This window comes from Balaenoptera ricei, chromosome 19 (assembly GCF_028023285.1).
Source record: "Balaenoptera ricei isolate mBalRic1 chromosome 19, mBalRic1.hap2, whole genome shotgun sequence".
Taxonomy (NCBI): Eukaryota; Metazoa; Chordata; class Mammalia; order Artiodactyla; family Balaenopteridae; genus Balaenoptera; species Balaenoptera ricei.
Genome location: NC_082657.1, coordinates 18752777 through 18771927, shown reverse-complemented (window position 1 = coordinate 18771927; position 19151 = coordinate 18752777). Strand labels below are relative to the sequence as shown.

General features: G+C 48.2%; 1 protein-coding gene and 1 pseudogene across 1 annotated transcript in view; both read right to left on the bottom strand.

The window, feature by feature from the left end:
* The window catches only part of RHPN2 (rhophilin Rho GTPase binding protein 2), a 56290-nt gene that overhangs the window by 35137 nt on the left and 2002 nt on the right, over window positions 1-19151 (bottom strand). Inside the window, exon 2 of the mRNA XM_059903963.1 lies at window positions 8266-8381. Coding sequence (XP_059759946.1) covers window positions 8266-8381 — 116 coding nt within the window. The remainder of the gene's footprint in view (window positions 1-8265; window positions 8382-19151) is intronic.
* Window positions 11242-11837, bottom strand: LOC132353362 (translationally-controlled tumor protein-like; annotated as a pseudogene).

Here is a 19151-nt window from a genome sequence, read left to right as displayed (position 1 = left end):
AAGCGCTAAACCACTTCCCCTGCAGTTGGCCCTCTCCCCTGGGGCTTTCCCCGCCTTGCACATATTTGGGCCCATCAGTTTCTCTCCGTGGTGCATATATATTCCCTTCTCTCTCTCTCTCTCTCTCTCTCTCTCTCTCTCTCTCTCCCCCTCTCTCCCCCTCCCTTGCTTCAGCTCGTTCTCCATGACCAACCAACAAGCTTATGCCCCCTCAGAAAGAGCAGTTGTGACCCGGCTGCAGATAGGATGGCACTTGCCCTCTCACTGCCCAGTAAGTTTTCACACATGCACATTTGGACTCCCCAGCCAGACAATGAGATATTGGAAGCTCAGTTGGTGAATGTCACTGGTTTGGGAATTTTTTTTGGAGAAGGACACGATCACCAGTAAGAAATGCATTTAGGGCTTCCCTGGTGGCGCAGTGGTTGGGAGTTCGCCTGCCAATGCAGGGGACACGGGTTCGAGCCCTGGTCCGGGAAGATCCCACATGCCACGGAGCGGCTAGGCCCGTGGGCCACAACTACTGAGCCTGCGCGTCTGGAGCCTGTGCTCCGCAACGGGAGAGGCCGCGACAGAGAGAGGCCCACGCACCGCGATGAAGAGTGGCCCCCGCTCGCCGCAACTGGAGAAAGCCCTCACACAGAAACTAAGACCCAACACAGCCAAACTAAATAAATAAATAAATTAATTAAAAAAAAAAAAGCAATGCATTTATATCACAGCACAGTACACACATACACCTCCCGCCCCCAAAAACAAAAGTCTCACAAAACCATACTCTGCCATACATGTGATGCTCTCCAATATATTCTGTTCGAACTCTAATAACTTCTCTTTTAAAAACAATAATGTTTGAAACTCTCCATTTCTGATTCTCTGACACCAACTGGGTGCCCAACAATTCAATTCAATTCTGACACCAACTCCCAGAGTTAGAAGAGACCCCACAGGTTAAGGGCTCAGTGACACAAGGCTGCTCCCACTTCGGGGGTCAGTTGCAAGCAGGTGGGGGCAGGGGTAGGGCACCTGAACTTCTGACCAACCAGCTACAAATCAGAGGTTCCCACAACCCCCTTCTCAGTTTCAATAATTCACTAGAATGACCCACAAAACTCAGGAAAACATTTTACTTCCATTTACTGGGGTTTATTTTTAAAGGATACAGCTCAGGAACAGCCAGATGGAAGAGATCCACAGGCCGAGGAGGGCGAGGAGGCACCATCCCCTCTCCAGGCAGGCCTCCTTCCCTGCCCCTCCATGTGTTCTCCAACCTGGAAGTTCCCCATCACTTAGGGGTTTAACGGAGGTTTCATTACTTCATTACCGGGGCATAACCGATTAAGTCACTGGCTACTGGTGATTGAACTCAATCTCCAGCCCCTCTCTCCTTCCCAGAAGTCCAGGGGTGAGGCTGAAAGTTCCAACCCTCTAAACAGGCTTGGTCACTCTGGCAAATAGCTCCCCCTCCTGAAGGCCCCCTACCCCCATCAGGTGTCATCGCATTAGCATACAAAAGACGTGCAGGAGGTTCCAAGGGTTTTAGGCTCACTGTGCCAGGAACCAGGCACAAAGACCAAATGTTTATTTTTTATTATACCACAGCAACCCACTGAATTGATTTCATTACACACCGTGGTTCACAATCTGCCCCTTGTAAAACCTGAGCTACAGAGATGTTATTGAGAACATGACTGATTCACTAGCTGATAAAGTCTACGAGGGTACAAGGGAGGAAATTCTCCCAGCCCTCAGTATTGGGAACAACTTCTTCTTAGCAAATGGTCTGCTTCCAGCTAATGGGTATGAAATGTGTTCCAGGTCACATTCCCTTCTTACTGCCTGCCAGAAAACTCGGAGACAAACATGGCCCACATCTAACAGAGGATATAAGACCTTGTAGCGTGTACTAGCCTTACTTCCAGCTAAATCCCTTTTAATCTTCTTCCTCCTGCCCCCATATCCTCACTCGTTTCTGTTTTAATCTTACATGCTGTACGAGTGTGTCAGGGTGCCTCAAATACATGTTAGAGTGAGGCAAGACAAACAGTTATAACTCCTGGAGGGCCAAGACCTTTGCCTACTATTTCTCTGTATTTCTCTTGGAACCTGACATTGTCCTTTCCACATGGTGGAGGCTTTCAATTTCAGATGATGAAAGAACAAAGGGCAGAGTAAAAACCACTCTCTAGAAGCAATGGTGTGTGAGTCGGGGATGGGGCTGGGGGTTTGCGGTATGGGGGGGTGTGATTCATTCTCAGCAACAGAATGGGTCCAGCTTAAATATGACAATTTAGGCCCTAAGACCCCCACCCAAATACCTGGAGAACCTCCAAATATGCCAACTCTTGATTTTCCCACCTCTATATATGGATCTGCTACTTCTTCTAGACTTGGCAACAATTTGAGATTTAGGATTTGCAAGAAATCAATGACCTGCTCTTTGGACATGGACCTCTTCACGTGAGTCATGCGTCACTCCGGAAAAAGTTGGTAGCCAGGTGGGGCTCTCAGGGTGGGTTTCCACAATGCTGACCTTAGGGTGCAACGCTGATTCAGAAATGAACCCTAGAACGTGTGCTGTTCCTAGTACAGGTCATGATTTTTCACGGATTCACTGGTGGAAGGGGGCTTCTCGAATGAGGTGCCACCGGTTCAACATGGTGGGTGTGCCCAGTTCCCCCATGCCCCAGCTGGGGGAAGAGCTGGCCCAAAACAGGGATGAAGACCAGAACCTCGGGCTCCTCAGTACTGGTGCTCTGCACCTGGGCTGCCTTTCTGGGTGAAAATGAATCCCTTCTAGGGGCCTTTTTGGAAGAACATGGGTTTTCTCAGCTTTCACTTGGGTGTGCTTCTACTCTGAAACCCCTGTGGTCTGATAACTGATGTTACAGCCAAAAGAGGCCCTGAGACCAACCAGGATGAGGCAGAAGGGTGTTTCAGCCCTTTCCTGCCCAGGGTCTCCCTGCCCACGTTCTCCACAGCCTCCTTCTGGCCTGGACCACTAAGGAGAGGCAGACTCCCTCGGGTTTTTCCTAAAGAGCATACACACACTGCAAAAGTCAAGAATGAAAAGGTGGGACTTCCCTGGTGGTGCAGTGGTTAAGAATCTGCCTGCCAACGCAGGGGACACAGGTTCGAGCCCTGGTCTGGGAAGATCCCACATGCCGTGGAGCAACTAAGCCCATGCGCCACAACCGCTGAGCCTGCGCTCTAGAGCCCGTGAGCCACAACTACTGAGCCTGCATGCCACAACTACTGAAGCCCACACGCTTAGAGCCCGTGCTCTGCAACAAGAAGCCCCTGCTCGCTGCAACTAGGGAAAGCCCGTGCGCAGCAACGAAGACCCAACGCAACCAAAAATAAATAAATAAATTTATTAAAAAAAACTTTAAAAAAAGAAAAAAAGAATGAAAAGGTGTCCAACTTACTCTGAGTGATCAAGCCACCATATGTGAACAGGAAAAAGAAGGCCACAGTCAATGATTTCCTGAGGCCACTGACAACATCGAGGCATGTCCCTCAAGTTGGCGCCTCTGAGACGTTTTCCACCATAGACACCCCATGGGATGTATGGTTTCTTTGCCCCAAGTCCAAAATTTCTCTAACATCCCCATGTTTTGTCTTAAAGATGTACATGAATCTGCATTCTGACCTATGTATCTCCATTTATTTTAGTGTAATTTTTCTCCCAAGTCTTTTAGTAAAATTGTCTCTCCAGGAACAGGCTTGTTGACAGGCAACACAGGCTTGTACCAGCTTCACAGACATTACTGGAACAGTTTGGCCTTAATCTGTCTGACCCCAAATCCTGCTCTGCCAGGGATTCAGGAAAGCTAGAGCAAGTATTGCCCAGTGCCCTCATGTGGCCACCTGGCTAAGGCAGCAGATCAGCCGGTCTGGCAGGACACCTGCTTCCAGCCCATCTCTCAGTGTAGAAAGGCAGGCCTCAGAGTTGGTGCAGGCCCCCAAGGCTTTGGCTCGTACACCCCACTGCCCAGACACCAGCCCCGCTCAGAACTGATAGTGTGAGCAGTCATTAACCTCAAGTCACTCTCATACGGCCCAAATCACCCCAGGGCACCCCTGTCCCAGAACTTCATGACCCTCTGGTCCAGAAGTCGCAAACTGGAGGTCCATGGGACTTGCTCACTTGATTCTCAGGGTGTTATTTCTTCCCCCTTGAATTAGTTGCCAATATTTTAAAATTCAACTATCAGAAGATAAAAAAGGGGACAAAAGTCAGATCTCTCTCTTCTCCTGAAAAAAACAAAACAAAGCAAAACTGAAGATCTGACAACCCTGGCCCTGCCCCCCATATGGGCCACACTGTAGTTGCCCCCTCCAGAGAGCATATGCTCTGCTCTTTACTGCAGTCCCCACCACTCCCTATCGCATCACAGCACCAGTCCCAGCCCCCTTCACTCTTTTCCATGCGCACCTGGCCCCGGGAAGGGAACCTGAAGCCCAAAGATGTTGAATGACCCACCCTTGTTCAAAGACCCAGTTAGTTAAAATTGAACTATGTGGCAACTTGCTTTAAATTTCACAGAGGCCATCTGTTTTTGAGAAACACCACCACGTTTCTACCCCAGCTTTTCTCAAGGGAGGGAAGGGAGCTAGGAAAAGAGAGAGAATATTATCCTTGCTTAGCTTAAAAAAGCACATTTAAAATATCTGATATCTTCCTAATCAGACTCCAGGAAGCTCATGGACTCTTGGCCAATATGGATCAGAGAAGAAGGCCTTGAAGGGGTAGAAAACCAGGCTCCTCAGGGCACCGGCCCAGACTCAAAGCTCCCTCACCGATGCAGGTAAGGACTGGGATCCCCACGTTCCTGCATCCGGGGGGACATTTTCCCAAACGCCCACTCCCCCAAACATTCCAACTGCTCTGCCTTTATCAGGGAGCAACGGTAGGACATTTAGGAACCTGAAAACAGACAGACAGGACGGCAGGGCCCGGTTTATGACTGAAACTACCCTTTGCTGGCAGGGACAATCACCTAATCGGCCGCCCAGAGAAACTCACGGGCCAGAGCTGGGCTCGGCTACACGCCCTATTTGTTTTCGGAAACCGTTGGTGCCGGTTAAGTCAGATTAATAAATACCTCTAGGGTTTCCTCTGACAACATTCCCCAGAGAGGGGCACTTTGAGCTTTTAGGTCACTGCAAGAATCATTAACAACCTCACCCCACCCCCACCCCACCGGCTCAACAACTGCCGACCCAACAATGAGCCTCAGAGAGGCTGTTTGCTGGTGTCATTAACAGAGCAAGACAGACAAAACCGCCCTAGGCCCCGCCTTAGCAACGCCAAGTGCCCTGGCCAGAGGGGGCCTCCCTGACCACCCTCCGTCTCCAAGGCCGCATCACACTGCGTCAGCCTCTATCACATTTCCCTTTCATCGGTGCCCTAGAAAACATCACCTCCTGACGTGACTGGATTTGTTTGCTTGTGTATTTCGGTTTCCCCTACGAGAGATTAAGCATCAGGAAAGCAGGGCCTCGTCTGAATTGCTTGGGGCCTTATCCTCTCACATCTCAGACACGGCCTGCCACTTAGTAGGTGCTCAGTAAATCCATTTGTTGTGTGAATGGACAGGTACAGGGTCAGGGCTGCCCACCTGCTCCCTCGGCCGCACGGCTGGCCTGGCAAGGTGTCAACCAAAATCCAAGGCCACAAAACACACCAAGGGAACCACACCTGCAGCCTCCTCAGCACAGCAAGCTCAGCACACGTCAGGCCTTCCCAAAATTGGGGGTTTGGACTTCCCTGGTGGCGCAGTGCTTAAGAATCCGCCTGCCAGTGCAGGGGACACGGGTTTGATCCCTGGTCTGGGAGGATCCTACATGCCATGGAGCAACTAAGCCCATGTGCCACAACTACTGGGCCTGCGTTCTAGAGCCTGCAAGCCATAACTACTGAGCCCATGCACCACAACTACCGAAGCCCACGCACCCTAGAGCCTGCCCGCTGCAATGACTAAGCCCACACGCCGAAACTACTGAGCCGACGTGCTGCAACTACTAAAGCCCACACGCATAAAGCCCGTGCTCCACAATGAGAGAAGCCACCGCAATGAGAAGCCCGCGCAACGCAACAAAGAGTAGCCCCGCTCGCCACAACTAGAGAAAGCCCGCACGCAGCAACGAAGACCCAACGCAGCCAAAAAAAACCCACCAACAAACAAAATCGGAGGCCTCTCTCAAGCTGCACTGGCCGCTGAGGCCCACTGTGCAGCAGACCTGACAACTCCCAGGTCCAGACTTCTCTGGGGACAGGGACACGGTCAGTCATTTCAAAAGGTGGAATGTTACCGTATTTTCCCCAGTCAGCTCCAGGAACAGCCTCCCTTCCACCCTGTTACAGAAGTAGCTGGAGGAGAGGTTCCCAGACACTTGGCCACCCCAGGACTTGCTAGTCCATGAGCAACAAAACCAACACAGGCACAGCACTGTTGTTCCTGACCCAGGGGCAGTGGGTTGCTTATATTATTCTTCTAGGCCTTTGCAGTATTTCACAATAAAAATGCATGAAAGTGGGGGCTTCCCTGGTGGCGCAGTGGTTGAGAATCTGCCTGCCAATGCAGGGGGCACGGGTTCGAGCCCTGGTCTGGGAGGATCCCACATGCCGCAGAGCAACTGGGCCCGTGAGCCACAATTACTGAGCCTGCGCGTCTGGAGCCTGTGCTCCACAACAAGAGAGGCTGCGATAGTGAGAGGCCCGCGCGCCGCGATGAAGAGTGGCCCCCGCTTGCCGCAACTAGAGAAAGCCCTCACACAGAAACGAAGACCCAACACAGCCATAAATAAATAAATAAAATTTTTAAAAAGGCTTTAAAAAAAAAAAAAAGCATGAAAGTAATCCACGCACTTTGTTAAAAGAACATTCAAACACTGAAAGGATAAAGTGACAAGAAGGAATCACGTCTACCCACCCAACCCTGGTCTTGCTCCCAAGAGCCCACTCTACTAACAGCTGTTTCTTCGCCCCTTTTGGAAAAAGTCTATGCATACACAAAAGCATATGCACGTATTTTTAAAACACATATGCAGGGCATGCTGTCCTGCATCTTTCTTTCCCCCCATTTCATACCTCAGAGATCTTTCCTAACCAACAAATACAGACCGATTCAGAAATGAATTTACTCCTAGTTCATGGTGAGAAACCCTCCTCTTGTCTTTACTGAGTGCTCGGGTGAGAGTCCCATATGGAAGAGCAGATCACACTATTCGTACATATATGTGACCACCAGAATCTTGTGGCTCTTTTACCAATCCACCTGGTTTGGTGTATTTGTTTTTCCCAACAGCCTCCAATCAGCCTCGGGGCTCCCTAAGGCCTCCAACAGTGAAGCAGACCTACTGGGAACATCCATTATCCACATCCTGCCAGGTTTCCAGGTTCCAGGTCCCAGCAAACACTCCACATGTCTTTCTGAGGCTCCAGGAAGCATCTGTCTCACTTAGCCGGGCAGCAGGCATACTGCTTGCCTCCATACCCAGTGCAGAAGGCAGCATGGGGCTGGCAAGAGTCACCCCTAGAACGCTGAAGAAGAAGTTTGAACTCTTTGTAAACAAGAGGAAGCTGCCACATCATCTTGCATTGCACTGAAGGGTGTGGGGAGGGCTTAGAGCTGCCTACAGGTAAGGCCTCTCTGAGTTCTATGCTTGATAAGTAACTATGTTACCATCAGAGCATAATAATGAGTGCCCCAAGAGTCCAGAGCTGTACTGGGCCCCTCTCATTAAAGATGGACACTGGCAATTGAAAGGCTCCTATTCCCTCCTTTCTGCCTTCCTTTTCTTTCTTTCTTTCTTTTTTTTTTAACTTTTTATTTTTTCAAATCTAATTTTTTTAACTGAAGTATAGTTGATTTACAATGTTGTGTTGCCTTTCTTTTCTTTATACATTCAACAAATATTTAGCAAGCAGTGATTCTAGATCAGGCATAGTGCTATGCAGTAGAGAAAACAGGTCCCAAAGAAAGCAGGGAAAACAAACAGGAATCAGATAATTGGACTTCCTCCATCACCCTTCTATCCCAAACACACAGACAGGCTGTGTAAAATACTTCTCTTTGACACAACCAAGCACTAGGCGAGACAGGGCCTGCTCCAGGTGCCAGAAATGAGGAGGAAACTCAAAGCTAAAACCAAGAGCTGAGAGGAAGCTGGGCAGGCCTGGGAGTTTAGGAAATAGATGGACAGGCCTCAGGAGAGTCCAGGCTCCCAGCCAAGGTGGTAGAGCCAGCAGACACCTACTTCAGAAGGTTCTCCGCTCCCGTTCTCATCCGCACGGCTTTCAGGATCTGCTGGTTCAAGGCAGCCCTCTGATTCTGCAGTTTGCTCCGGCCGGTCTGTGCGAGGGGATTGCAACCCTGAGGGAAAACAAGAGATGCCCCTTCAGAGGTCAGCCACTCTAAAAATGATGACAAACGTCTAATACAACAGAAAATGTTTTAAAAACTCATTTTTTCTGAAAGTAAAAGTAATATATTTTATATATTTTCCAACATGGAAAATATATAAAATACGAAAAATATAAAAAAAGAAAAGTCAGTCCTAATAACACAACTCCAAAACAGCCACTGTGATTGGTTTCTTTCCTGCCCACCTATTTTACAATATATGCATATTGTTACTTTCCACATTAGCGGCTGTGTAGGGAGTTCCCCAGACCAGCCCCATGTCTGGAGTTTCACAGGACTCAGCATACAGTTGCACTCACGGCTAAGATTTATGACAGCAGTTTAGTAAATAAAGATACATAGCTGGATCATAGGGAAAAAGAGGTAGAGTCTGGAGGAATCCATGTGCAGGCTTCCTTATGCGTTCTCCGTCCTATGAGGGGTCACACAAAGCACACTCTTCCCCCAGCAACAAAAATGAAGCAACACGCATGCAGTGTCACTGCCCAGGTTGGCCCATTAGAAAATCAAATTCACGGTTTTTATTAGGGGCTGATCACAAAGGCAGCTTCTGCCTAGCACATACCAAAATTCCAGGCTGCCGAAAGGAAAGCAGGTGTTCATTGTAAACCACATGGTTTTCGCCATTAGTTTAGGCACAGCGAGCCAACTTCATCACTTAGGGGATGAAAGGAACACTCCAAGAGCCAGGCTCCCAGGGACCAGGCAGGGGCCAACCTTGCAAGCAGGTCTTCCTAAGGAAAGCAGCCTCAGGTCTGCCATGTTAACCCTTTTCTGCACAGTGGCACGCATAGGCTATCATGTTTTCTCACTTAATACTCTATCATGAAAATTTCCTTTGTTATGAAGTGCTCCTCAAAACCATGATTTTAATAATTGCATAATGTTGCCTTTTTTTAGGATTTACCATTTCCTTATAGTCGGACAGTTAGATTGTTTCCAAGTATCTGCTATTATCTATAATTATTTGATGCATATCTGTAAACATGAATCTTTGTAAACCTCAAGTTTTTCCTTTAAGGTATATTTCTAGGACTGAGTAACAGGGCGTCTAACCTCTTTAAGCCCCCTCCTCCCCCTAAGCACCAGCCCAATTACCCTCCAGCAAAGAAAGGTACTCTCTATTTCCTGTCCCTTCTCCCCGATAGCATTAGGCAACCATGAATCTATTGATAATTTCTGTCTGTACAGACTTGCTTATTCTGGACATTTCACTTAAGTGGAATCATACAGAATACAGTCTTTTGTGATGGGCTCCTTTCACTCAGCATAATGTTTTCAAGGTTCTTCCGTGGTGTAGCACATATCAGTACTTCACTCCTTTTTGTCCCTAACACTTCAATCAATACGAACATTCATTTATCCATTCATCAGTTGATGGACATTTGAGGGTGTTTTCACTTTTTGGCTCTTATGAATAGGGCTGCTTATTTGTGTGTAAGTTTTTACGTGGATGTATGTTTTCCTTTCTTCTCTTGGCTATAGATCTAGGAGTGGAACTACTGTGTCATATGGTTAATTCTATGTTTAACCATTTGAGGTCAAACTATTTCCCAAAGCGGCTATAGTATTTTACATTCCCACCAACAGTAGACGAGGGTTCCAATTTACCCCTATCCTCATCAATACTTGTTACTGTCTTTATTAGAGCCAACCTAGGATGTGTGGTATCTCACTGTGGTTTTGATTTGCATTTCCCTGATGGTTAATGGTGGCTAAACCAAAGATGGTTAAACATCTTTTCATGTGCTTATTGGCCATTTGTGTATCTTTGGAGAAAGATCAATTCAGATTCCTTGCCCAATTTTTTTTTTTTTTTTTTCCACATCACAGGGCATGCGAGATCTTAGTTCCCCAACCAGGGATGGAACCCTCGCCCTTGCAGTGGAAGCACAGAGTCTTAACCACTGGACCGCCAGGGAATTCCCTCCTTGCCCATTTTTAAATTGGGTTATTTTTTACTGTTGAGTTGAAAGTATTATTTTCAATCTTTGCCAAATTGATATGCAAAAAACAGGTATCCCATGCTCCCAATTTGCAAGGATTATTAGTGAAGATAAACATTTTTTTCATATATTATTGATCACTTGAATTGCTTTTTCAGTGAATTGTCTGTGTTCTCTGTCCATTATTTCCTGGGGTATTTAGATTACAATCAATGTTTCATTGTGAAAAGTTTAAGATGAGAAAAAGAGTTTCCTTTTTTTTTTTTTTAAGCTGTGCGGCTTGCGGGATCTTATTCCCCACCAGGGACCGAACCTGGGCCACCACAGCGAAAGCACCAAGTCCTAACCACTGGACCGCCGGGGAATTCCCATCCTTTTTTTTTTTTTTTCTTCCAACTGTGTTAGTCTCTTTTTATTCTTTTGGCAATTTCTTCCAGAGTTCACTACTTCCATTTGTAGGTGATGAAATGTGTAAGAAATCCACTTCAAATGTTGGCACTGCTATGAGCATGGTCTTTCCCTTTACTTCAGCTGAATTACTGTTGATTCTTGTTTATATTCCAAGTCCCGGAAGTGGTTTTCACTGTGGAAGTTATCTGAAGATGGTCTTACGCTTTCTAGTAGTGGTCTACAACCAGGTTCTAGCTTCTCCAGGAAGGCTACACAGGATGGATTTAGATATTACCTATTAAACTAAGAGGCATTCTCTCAACTGAGTTTAAACGCATTTTATTTTTAGACAACCTACATGACATGTTTTTTTTTTCCTCAAAAACAATGCCTCCGCTCCAAACAAATCAACATCAAAACAAAGAGCTCAAGATGACATCAGTCCCATTGTCTAAATCCTGGTGTTGCGTGGACGAACAGCAGCAGCCAGCCAGTTATGACGAGCAGGTGATAGATCCAAACAGCCAAATCTATTGACATTTTTCCATTTCTAGACCATCCTTAAAGAAAATCATATATGGGGTCACACCATCCTCACGGTAGTCCAGCAGAGCAGCCGTGCTATCTGGATTCATGTTTTCACCAATAAAGAACTGATCGTTTTTTTGAAATTAGCAAGGATGTGCTTGATTTGTTCTGCAGTCCCTGTCATAAAAGGTTTTACTCTTTCTGGTCTCTGTTCTTCAAGCTTCCCTTTGATTAACTTCATGTAATCTTTGATGCACTTCTTGTAGGCTTCTTTTGTGAAGCTGGTTTCCTGCAAGTGATGGTTCATGACAACATCCACACCAGTGATTACTGTGCAGTTGGTACCTTCGCCCTCGGGGCCTTCAGCGGAGGCATTTCCACCAATGAGTGAGTCATCAATGTTACCCTCTGTCCTACTGACCATATTCCCCTCCACCTCCAGACACAGCCCGTCCGCGACCTCCCGGATCTTGTAGATGTCAGAGAACATCTCACCATGGCTGATGAGGTCCCGGTAGATGATCATGATGGAGGGAGACATCGGTGGCACTAGCTCAGTAGGAGCGCGGAGCTCAGAGCGAGCGTGGTGCAGCCGGAGAGGCGCTCGGGGGGAAGGGGGAGCGGGCGGAAAAGCTTTTTTTTTTTTTTTAATTAAAGTATAATTGATTTACAATATTGTGTTAGTTTCAGGTGTACAGCAAAGTGATTCAAAAAATTTCCTTTTAACCTAATAGTGTTTTTCCCACCCCAGCAGGTAGAAGCCCAGGGATCTGAGGGAACGCTCCGTTCCTTTCTGAAGCTTATCTTTCGGTTCCGCCCACTGACGGGCTAGTAATCACACCCTGGGAGTGGCTGGTGGGCAGTATTTGGTGAGGGGACTGCCCTTTCTCTCTGCGTCACTGCCTTGGTCACCGCCATCACAGCTCTGCAACACCTAGCCTCCCACACCTCTGCCCAAGCCACATCCATGGCCTTGACCCCAAGGAAGAAGAAATGGGTTCTCCGCAGCCCCAACCTTCCCAGGGATTCCCATATCAGTGGCCTTTAGACTAGAGGGTCAGAAATAAGTTACATCTCTCCTTCCACAAAGATTTTTCACTCTCCCATCCCAGCAGGTGGCCACCCACCTGTCCTCCATGTAGCCGCCCAAATTCAAATTACACAGATATTCAGAATCTGAGTTGGAATAGTCTTAACATTAACATCTTTCAAACTATTAAATGATCCCTGATTTAAAACAAAAATCAGAAAACTAATTCTCTCTTTTCAGATCTAAGATTAAAATGTCTTTAGTAAAGGGCTAAAGTAATTGCCAGTCTCTTTCCTTTCCACGTCCTAAAATTACTATGAAGGGATGGCTCAATCTGACTTAAAATTACGTGGTTCACCAAGGCTGTGTTCTATTTTACAGAGAAGCCTTAATAACTAATTCCTTTACATACATTCCCAGACCTAAGATTAAGCAGCCATTCCAGCTCACGGATAAGAACTTTTTCCTGCTCCCATACTTCACCCAACTTCTGGCTGGCCTGGAATCACTACACCCTAACCAGCCCACAGATGTAGGGTCAAGTTTCCAGATAAGACATAGGAATGCTTAGGATTAGATTTGACTGAGTAATTGGACCCCAAACTACATTACTTCTTACTGACAGGTAGGAATGCCAGACCTGTTGGAAACACCAGAAACGCCCGCAGGGCTGTTTGGAAACTTCCCAGAGCCCTGAGAGATGAATCTGGGCGAGACTGTCCAAAAGACCCCCTGGCATCATCAGAGACTGCTAGCTGCCCACTGGCCCCTGCCAGGGGTTCTCTGCTAGTGGGGACCCACAGTCCTCAGCCATACCTTAGTTCTTAATTGGTTCACAACAGGATGTAGAGCTGCTCCAAACTGAACTGAGGGTTTGTGCCCAGGACCGAGGCAGCACCTGTCACGCCTGCCTGGCCTGGGAAGTGGGGAGGGGTTTGGGGGGAACAAATGAACTGTCCTTGCCTCTAGGGTCACTGTCCACAAGTCTTACAGTGAAGTTGGGAGTCTGTCCACTACACAGAGTCTGTCAGTTACCTGACCAGCCTAAGGTTTGGGCATTGGCGTCAGTCTCCAGATGTGGAAAGATGGTCCGACGGCCAACACCCAAGAAAAGCAAGTACTGAGTAAAGCTCAGCTTCCTCACCAGCTTAGTGGGGTCTCCCACGTTGTCAGTCAGCCCACGTGGACTCTGGTATGGCATCTCGGACCCCACAGTTCTGAGGCTTGGAGGGTAAGTGAGCTACTCAAGATGCTAGAGGCAGTAAGGGTGGGAGGGGGACTTGAGCCCACGTCCTTCCTGCCACTCTGAGATGAGCCTGAGCAGCAGGAATGTGTGGGAACGCGGGGACAGCTCGCCCGCCAACCCCCGGACACCCCTTACGTGCTTCCTGGCTGAGGGCTGCCCAGCGTCAGTGCATATCTTTCGGCCACAGTGACCCACGTCCCACTCTCCCACCTCGCAGCCCATAGCGGTCAGGGGGTGTAAATCCATGCTCCCACACCTCCTTTCCAAGGGGAAGGACATCTGATTCATGCCTGGCTCGTTGGAAAACCAAAGGCCCCAGCCCTGAGTTCGATACAGGGTGAGCAGCTGACATAGGACAACAGAGCCCATCAGGAGGGGACTTCATTTCTCCCCATCAGCCTTGAACTTAGGAGGATGTGAGACTGGGCAGCTGCAGCCACGTTACCACTGTGGGGGGAGTGTCTCCCCCCAAATGAAGCCAACCTAGGGGGAGCAGAGCTGAGAAACTGAGTTTTGGTGGCAGCATTTGAGCCCTAGATCAAGCCAGGCCTGAAGCCATTCCTCTGGGCTTCTCAGTTACAGGAGCCAAATGCATTCCCTTTCTTGCCTAAGCCATTTTTTAAAAATTGAGGTATAATTTACACATAATGAAATACATAGCTTTTTAAGTACATAGTTCAATGAGTTTGGATAAATGTGTATACGTATGTAACCACTATTCCAATCAGAATATAGACGATTCTCATTACCCCCCAAGGCAACCAAGACTCTGATTTCTATCAATCACCGTAGACTTTTGCCTGCTCTAGAACGTCATATAAATGGAATCATAGGGCATGTATGCTTTTGTGTCTGGCTTATTTTGCTCAATAGTATGCTTTGAGATTCATCCATGTTGTACTTATCAGTGGTTTGCTCCTTTTAATTGCTGAGTAAATTCCATTGTAGGAATGTACCATGGTGTGTTCATCTGCCTAAACCACTGGGGATTCGATCTTCTGGTAACCACAACTAAGAAAGTCCTAAGTAGAAAAAGTTCACCCAGAGTGAAAACTCTATTTGTTAATATACACGCACAGGCCCTGAGGGTATAGTTAAGTTGTTCAGCTGGGAAACAAGTATTTAAGAGCAGCACCTAGGCAAAAACCGGAGTCAGTGGATTTGGAAGACAGGAAAGGCTACTTGACCTACAACACGCAGAGACTGACAGTGAAAAGGCAGATAGGCCAGGCCACTGGGAAGGCAGACACAGGGTAGGGAGCGGTCTTTCCTCCGCAGCAGGGGGTGGGGGGGACCTGCTCTAGGCAGAGCCTGGCGCCTGGCTCCCCTCCACCCCAAGAACCAGTGAGGGCCTTTCTTCCACACAGCCGAAGTTAAAGCCCACACATGTAGATGTGTCTCCAGCAAACTGAGGGCACAGTGTGAACTTGGAGTCTCTAGGTCAGGAGCAAGACTGAGTGAGAGTGACCACGCAGGGTCCCCTGGCTAGAGACCCTCACGCAGGGCATGGAAGAGTGGGGTGTTTTTTGCTGCCTCTCCAGCACGGAGATATTTTCTCTGCCTTCCTTCCTAGTCATGCAACCCCTCACTCAACCACCTAGCTCTGGAAAACAGAATTGTTTGTTTATGAGTTAGCCAGAAGCTGTCAACCAGAAAGCACAGATATAGCATGCGATACCCTGCAATACACAAAAACACATCTAATTTAACTTTTCACCATGCTGGAGATTCAGGGCAGTTTGGATGAACAGAATCTACCTTTTCCGTATCCATAAAAATTAAAACATGAATTTGGCACTTGTAAAGAGGTCTCCTGCCCTTCCAGGATCTCCGCCAGGTGCCTCCCTCTGGCGTCCCCATCCATTCACATGGGGGTAGGGGGCCACAATATGAACCGGCTCCCTTCAGTCACTTCTACAAATCTTTACAGACACCTACTGTGTGTGTACAAAGTGTGTGCCACTCTACAAAGATTTACAATCACCAAAATTTCTAAGAGACAAATGTATTTTCAGACCCAACTGATGACCTGTTTATTTCAACTGGTAGGATGTACTCACCACTAGTTTACAGTCCTTGGTGGGGGGGAGATGGTATGTGTGTGTGATTTTGTACCTTTCTGTTATTACCCATTTTTACAACAATTTATGTTACTTTTCTAATACAATAATACTGGAGAAAAAGAAATTACTTCTGAAGTTGTAGTTTTGGATCACCTGCCTTTTTCTCCTCTTAGAATCCAATCGAAACAGGATTTTCTAAGGCATATGGCCCTAGCGAACTCCGTGGGTCTAGCAAGGCCAGAAGGACCTGCATCTCTCCCCGTTTCTGGCGCTACGGGCGGGAGACCTTGTCCCCAGCTGGCACCCCTTGCTGCCAGCTCTGCCAGACACTCAGTCTGGCTGAGCTGCACCTGCGGTTCCGCTGTCCTCTGTGGCCACCTCCAATACAGCCTTTGTGTCACGAGACTCTAGTACCTGAGCCAAAGGAGGAAGTGGTGATCAGGCTAAAGCCAATGCCCTGTATCATCAGGTGGTGTCTTGGAATCCGTCCAAATAGCCCCAGGAAGCAAGGGACATTTACAGTGTTATACCTCATCATGCTGACTCTCCTCTGAGTCACCTGCAAATACTGTTTCTGCCAGGGGACCCCCTCCTGGCCAGGATCCCGCAATGTGAGGAGAAGTTTGTCCACCACGCCCTCTGGGCTGCTGGTGTGCACCAGTGCAGCTGGACAGACCCTCACCAAGGCGATGATCAGCCTGGATCCAGCCTGGCCTGTAGGGTCTGGCTCAGACCATGGTGGGTAGGGGGTGGGGAAGAGGCTGCAGCACAAACTTTTACACCCTTCCTCCTCCCTCCCCCACCCCCACCTGGAGAAACATCATCACTACCCAATAAAAATGGCGCAGGGACTTCCCTGGTGGCGCAGTGGTTAAGAATCCGCCTGCCAATGCAGGGGACACAGGTTCGAGCCCTGCTCCGGGAAGATCCCACATGCCATGGAGCAACTAAGCCCGTGCGCCGCAGCTACTGAGCCTGCGCTCTAGAGCCCGCGAGCCACAACTACTGAGCCTGAGAGCCACAACTACTGAAGCCCATGCGCCTAGAGCCCGTGCTCTGCAACAAGAGAAGCCACCACAATGAGAAGCCCGCGTGCCGCGACGAAGACCCAACGCAGCCAAAAATAAATAGATTCTCAAAAAAAAAAAAAATGGACTGGATGAGCCCCCATGACCCACCCTGGACTCCTCAGACTCAGCCCACCATGTCCCTCCACATGTGCTTATACATGATGCACACGTGTGTCTAACATGAAATTACACCCCACTGAGATGAATGGTGCAGAGGAGGACCTAAGAGGAGCCTCTGGGTTAAAAAAAAAAAAAAAGAATTCTCTTCCTTCCTTCTCTGCTGGAGCCTTGAGGAAATCCAGAGTAAACAGGGACCACGAACCAGGACACAGTGAACCTTGGGGCCCTGTCCAGCCTGGAGGCTTCTGTGAACAAGAAACAATTTCTCCTCCAGCTCTTGGGTAAAAACAATGGAGCTAAATTCATTTTGGGCCATTAGTGTTCCCAGAGGATGGCGAGGCAGAGATAAGGTCCCACAATGCTGCACTTTGTACCAACAGTCTTCTTCCCCTTACTGCTAAGGTCTTTCATTTAGGCCCTTTCAACAGCCTTGGGGAACATCTTTCTCTAGTTTTTTTCCAGCTAGTTTTCTCTTGGCCAAGAACAGGTTTTCCTGTGGGTTTCAGGACTATAGCCCCCAGAGAGCCCTGGAGATGGGACCAGCTCTCAGGATGTAGTGTCTTGGAAATGTGTATTACTCTGCATTAACTATAGGCCCGAACACACATTCTTCCAAGACTTTCATTAGGATAAGCATAAAAATCTGTTTGGGAAAAAGAAACTCCATTTCTACTGGTCATTCTTTTAAGAAAATAATTTAGTATTTAATTATTCTTATAGAACTGTACCTCTATTTAAACATATTAGTGTCAAGAAAGAAAAAAAAAAAAAAGTGAGAAACCAGAGAAGAGAGAAACATATTGTGATAGACCAGAAAGTATTCTGTATTTTTTGTTTGTTTTTAATTCAGAGAGCCCCCTGCCCCAAGCTGCTCACCCAGGAGGCCAGGGTCTGTACTGGTGTCCATGCCTGACCTGGGGCCAAACTGAGTCCGTGTCCTCGGGCTCTGTACAGCCATGTCCTGCACAACCCCAGGAAGACCCTGATTGGCCAGGGGCCCCTCTCTGCCAAAAACTGTCTCACACGTTCAGGGTCCAAGACCAGCAGGCAATATGAACTTCCTCAATCTAAACAAACCTGCCTTCTTCTCTCTCCTCTACCCCCATCCCCCCCAGCAACTATTTTCTCTGCCCTTCTTCCACCTGTACTCCACCACACTGACTTTAAAGATTTTTCTTTGATGTGGACCATTTTTAAAGACTTAATATTTTATTGAATTTGTTACAATATTGCTTCTGTTTTATGTTTTTTGGTTTTTCGACCACGAGGCATGTGGGATCTTAGCTCCCCGACCAGGGATCGAACCCGCACCCCCTGCATTGGAAGGTGAAGTCTTAACCACTGGATCGCCAGGAAAGTCCCCACCACACTGACTTTTGCCCCCAATTCTCCACCTACTCATTTACCAACAACCCCCTAAAGGACTAAACCCAGTATTTTCCAGGGCTCTTCTGACTTGTCAACCTCGTCTCTCCACTAAAAAGATCTCTTCTCCCAGCTGCCTTGACACTGTCACCCTCTGGGCTTGTTTACCATCTCTCTGCCTGTCCCTTAAATGGAGGCATTATTCTCTTCTGCCTTGGGTGCTTTTTCACAATATCCCACCGCCTCCCACACTGGTGCCCCCCAAAGCTGCATCTCCAGCCAGGGTGCTCTCGTGGCTGCCGGGTTCATGGAGTGGACTCCCCACTGGGACCACCATTCAGATGTCGCTTAGGGGCCTCAAGCCCACCACCTCTACCTCAGCCTCCTGGTTGCCCCATCTCAGTGAGGCGCCTGACCATCCCCCCAGCCACCAAAGGGCAGACATTTTGGACTCCCATCAGTAGCACTTCCCCACCATATTTGGTCCATTAGTTCTTCCCATCCCTGTTGACTGCCTTTGCTCAGGCCCTCATCACTGCACCCTCCCCACTGGCATCCCTGCCTCCAGTCTGGACCCCTGGTTTGAGTCAGGGGTGCAAGCTGGTGGAAAGGATGGGTGTGGTGAGGCTGTGTTTACCTAGTACTTTACATAACTGACTGAAAAGTCATCAGTAGTCCGTAACAGAGTAGGACACAGACAATGAGGATTAACCTTCCACACTCCTCCCTGCCTGCCTCCACCACTGCCTCTCCCCCTTTGCTCACCTACTGATCACTCAGCTTTCAAAGTGGTCTTTCCGTGACACAAATCTCACACGTCTGGTCCTGCATGAAGCACTTTGATAGATCTCCAGGTTCCCTTCCCATGCATCCAAGATGCATGACTCCCGAATAGCCTAGTTCCCACTTACACCTCCACACCCCCAAGGGTTCACTCACAAACGCTCACAATCCTGTGCCT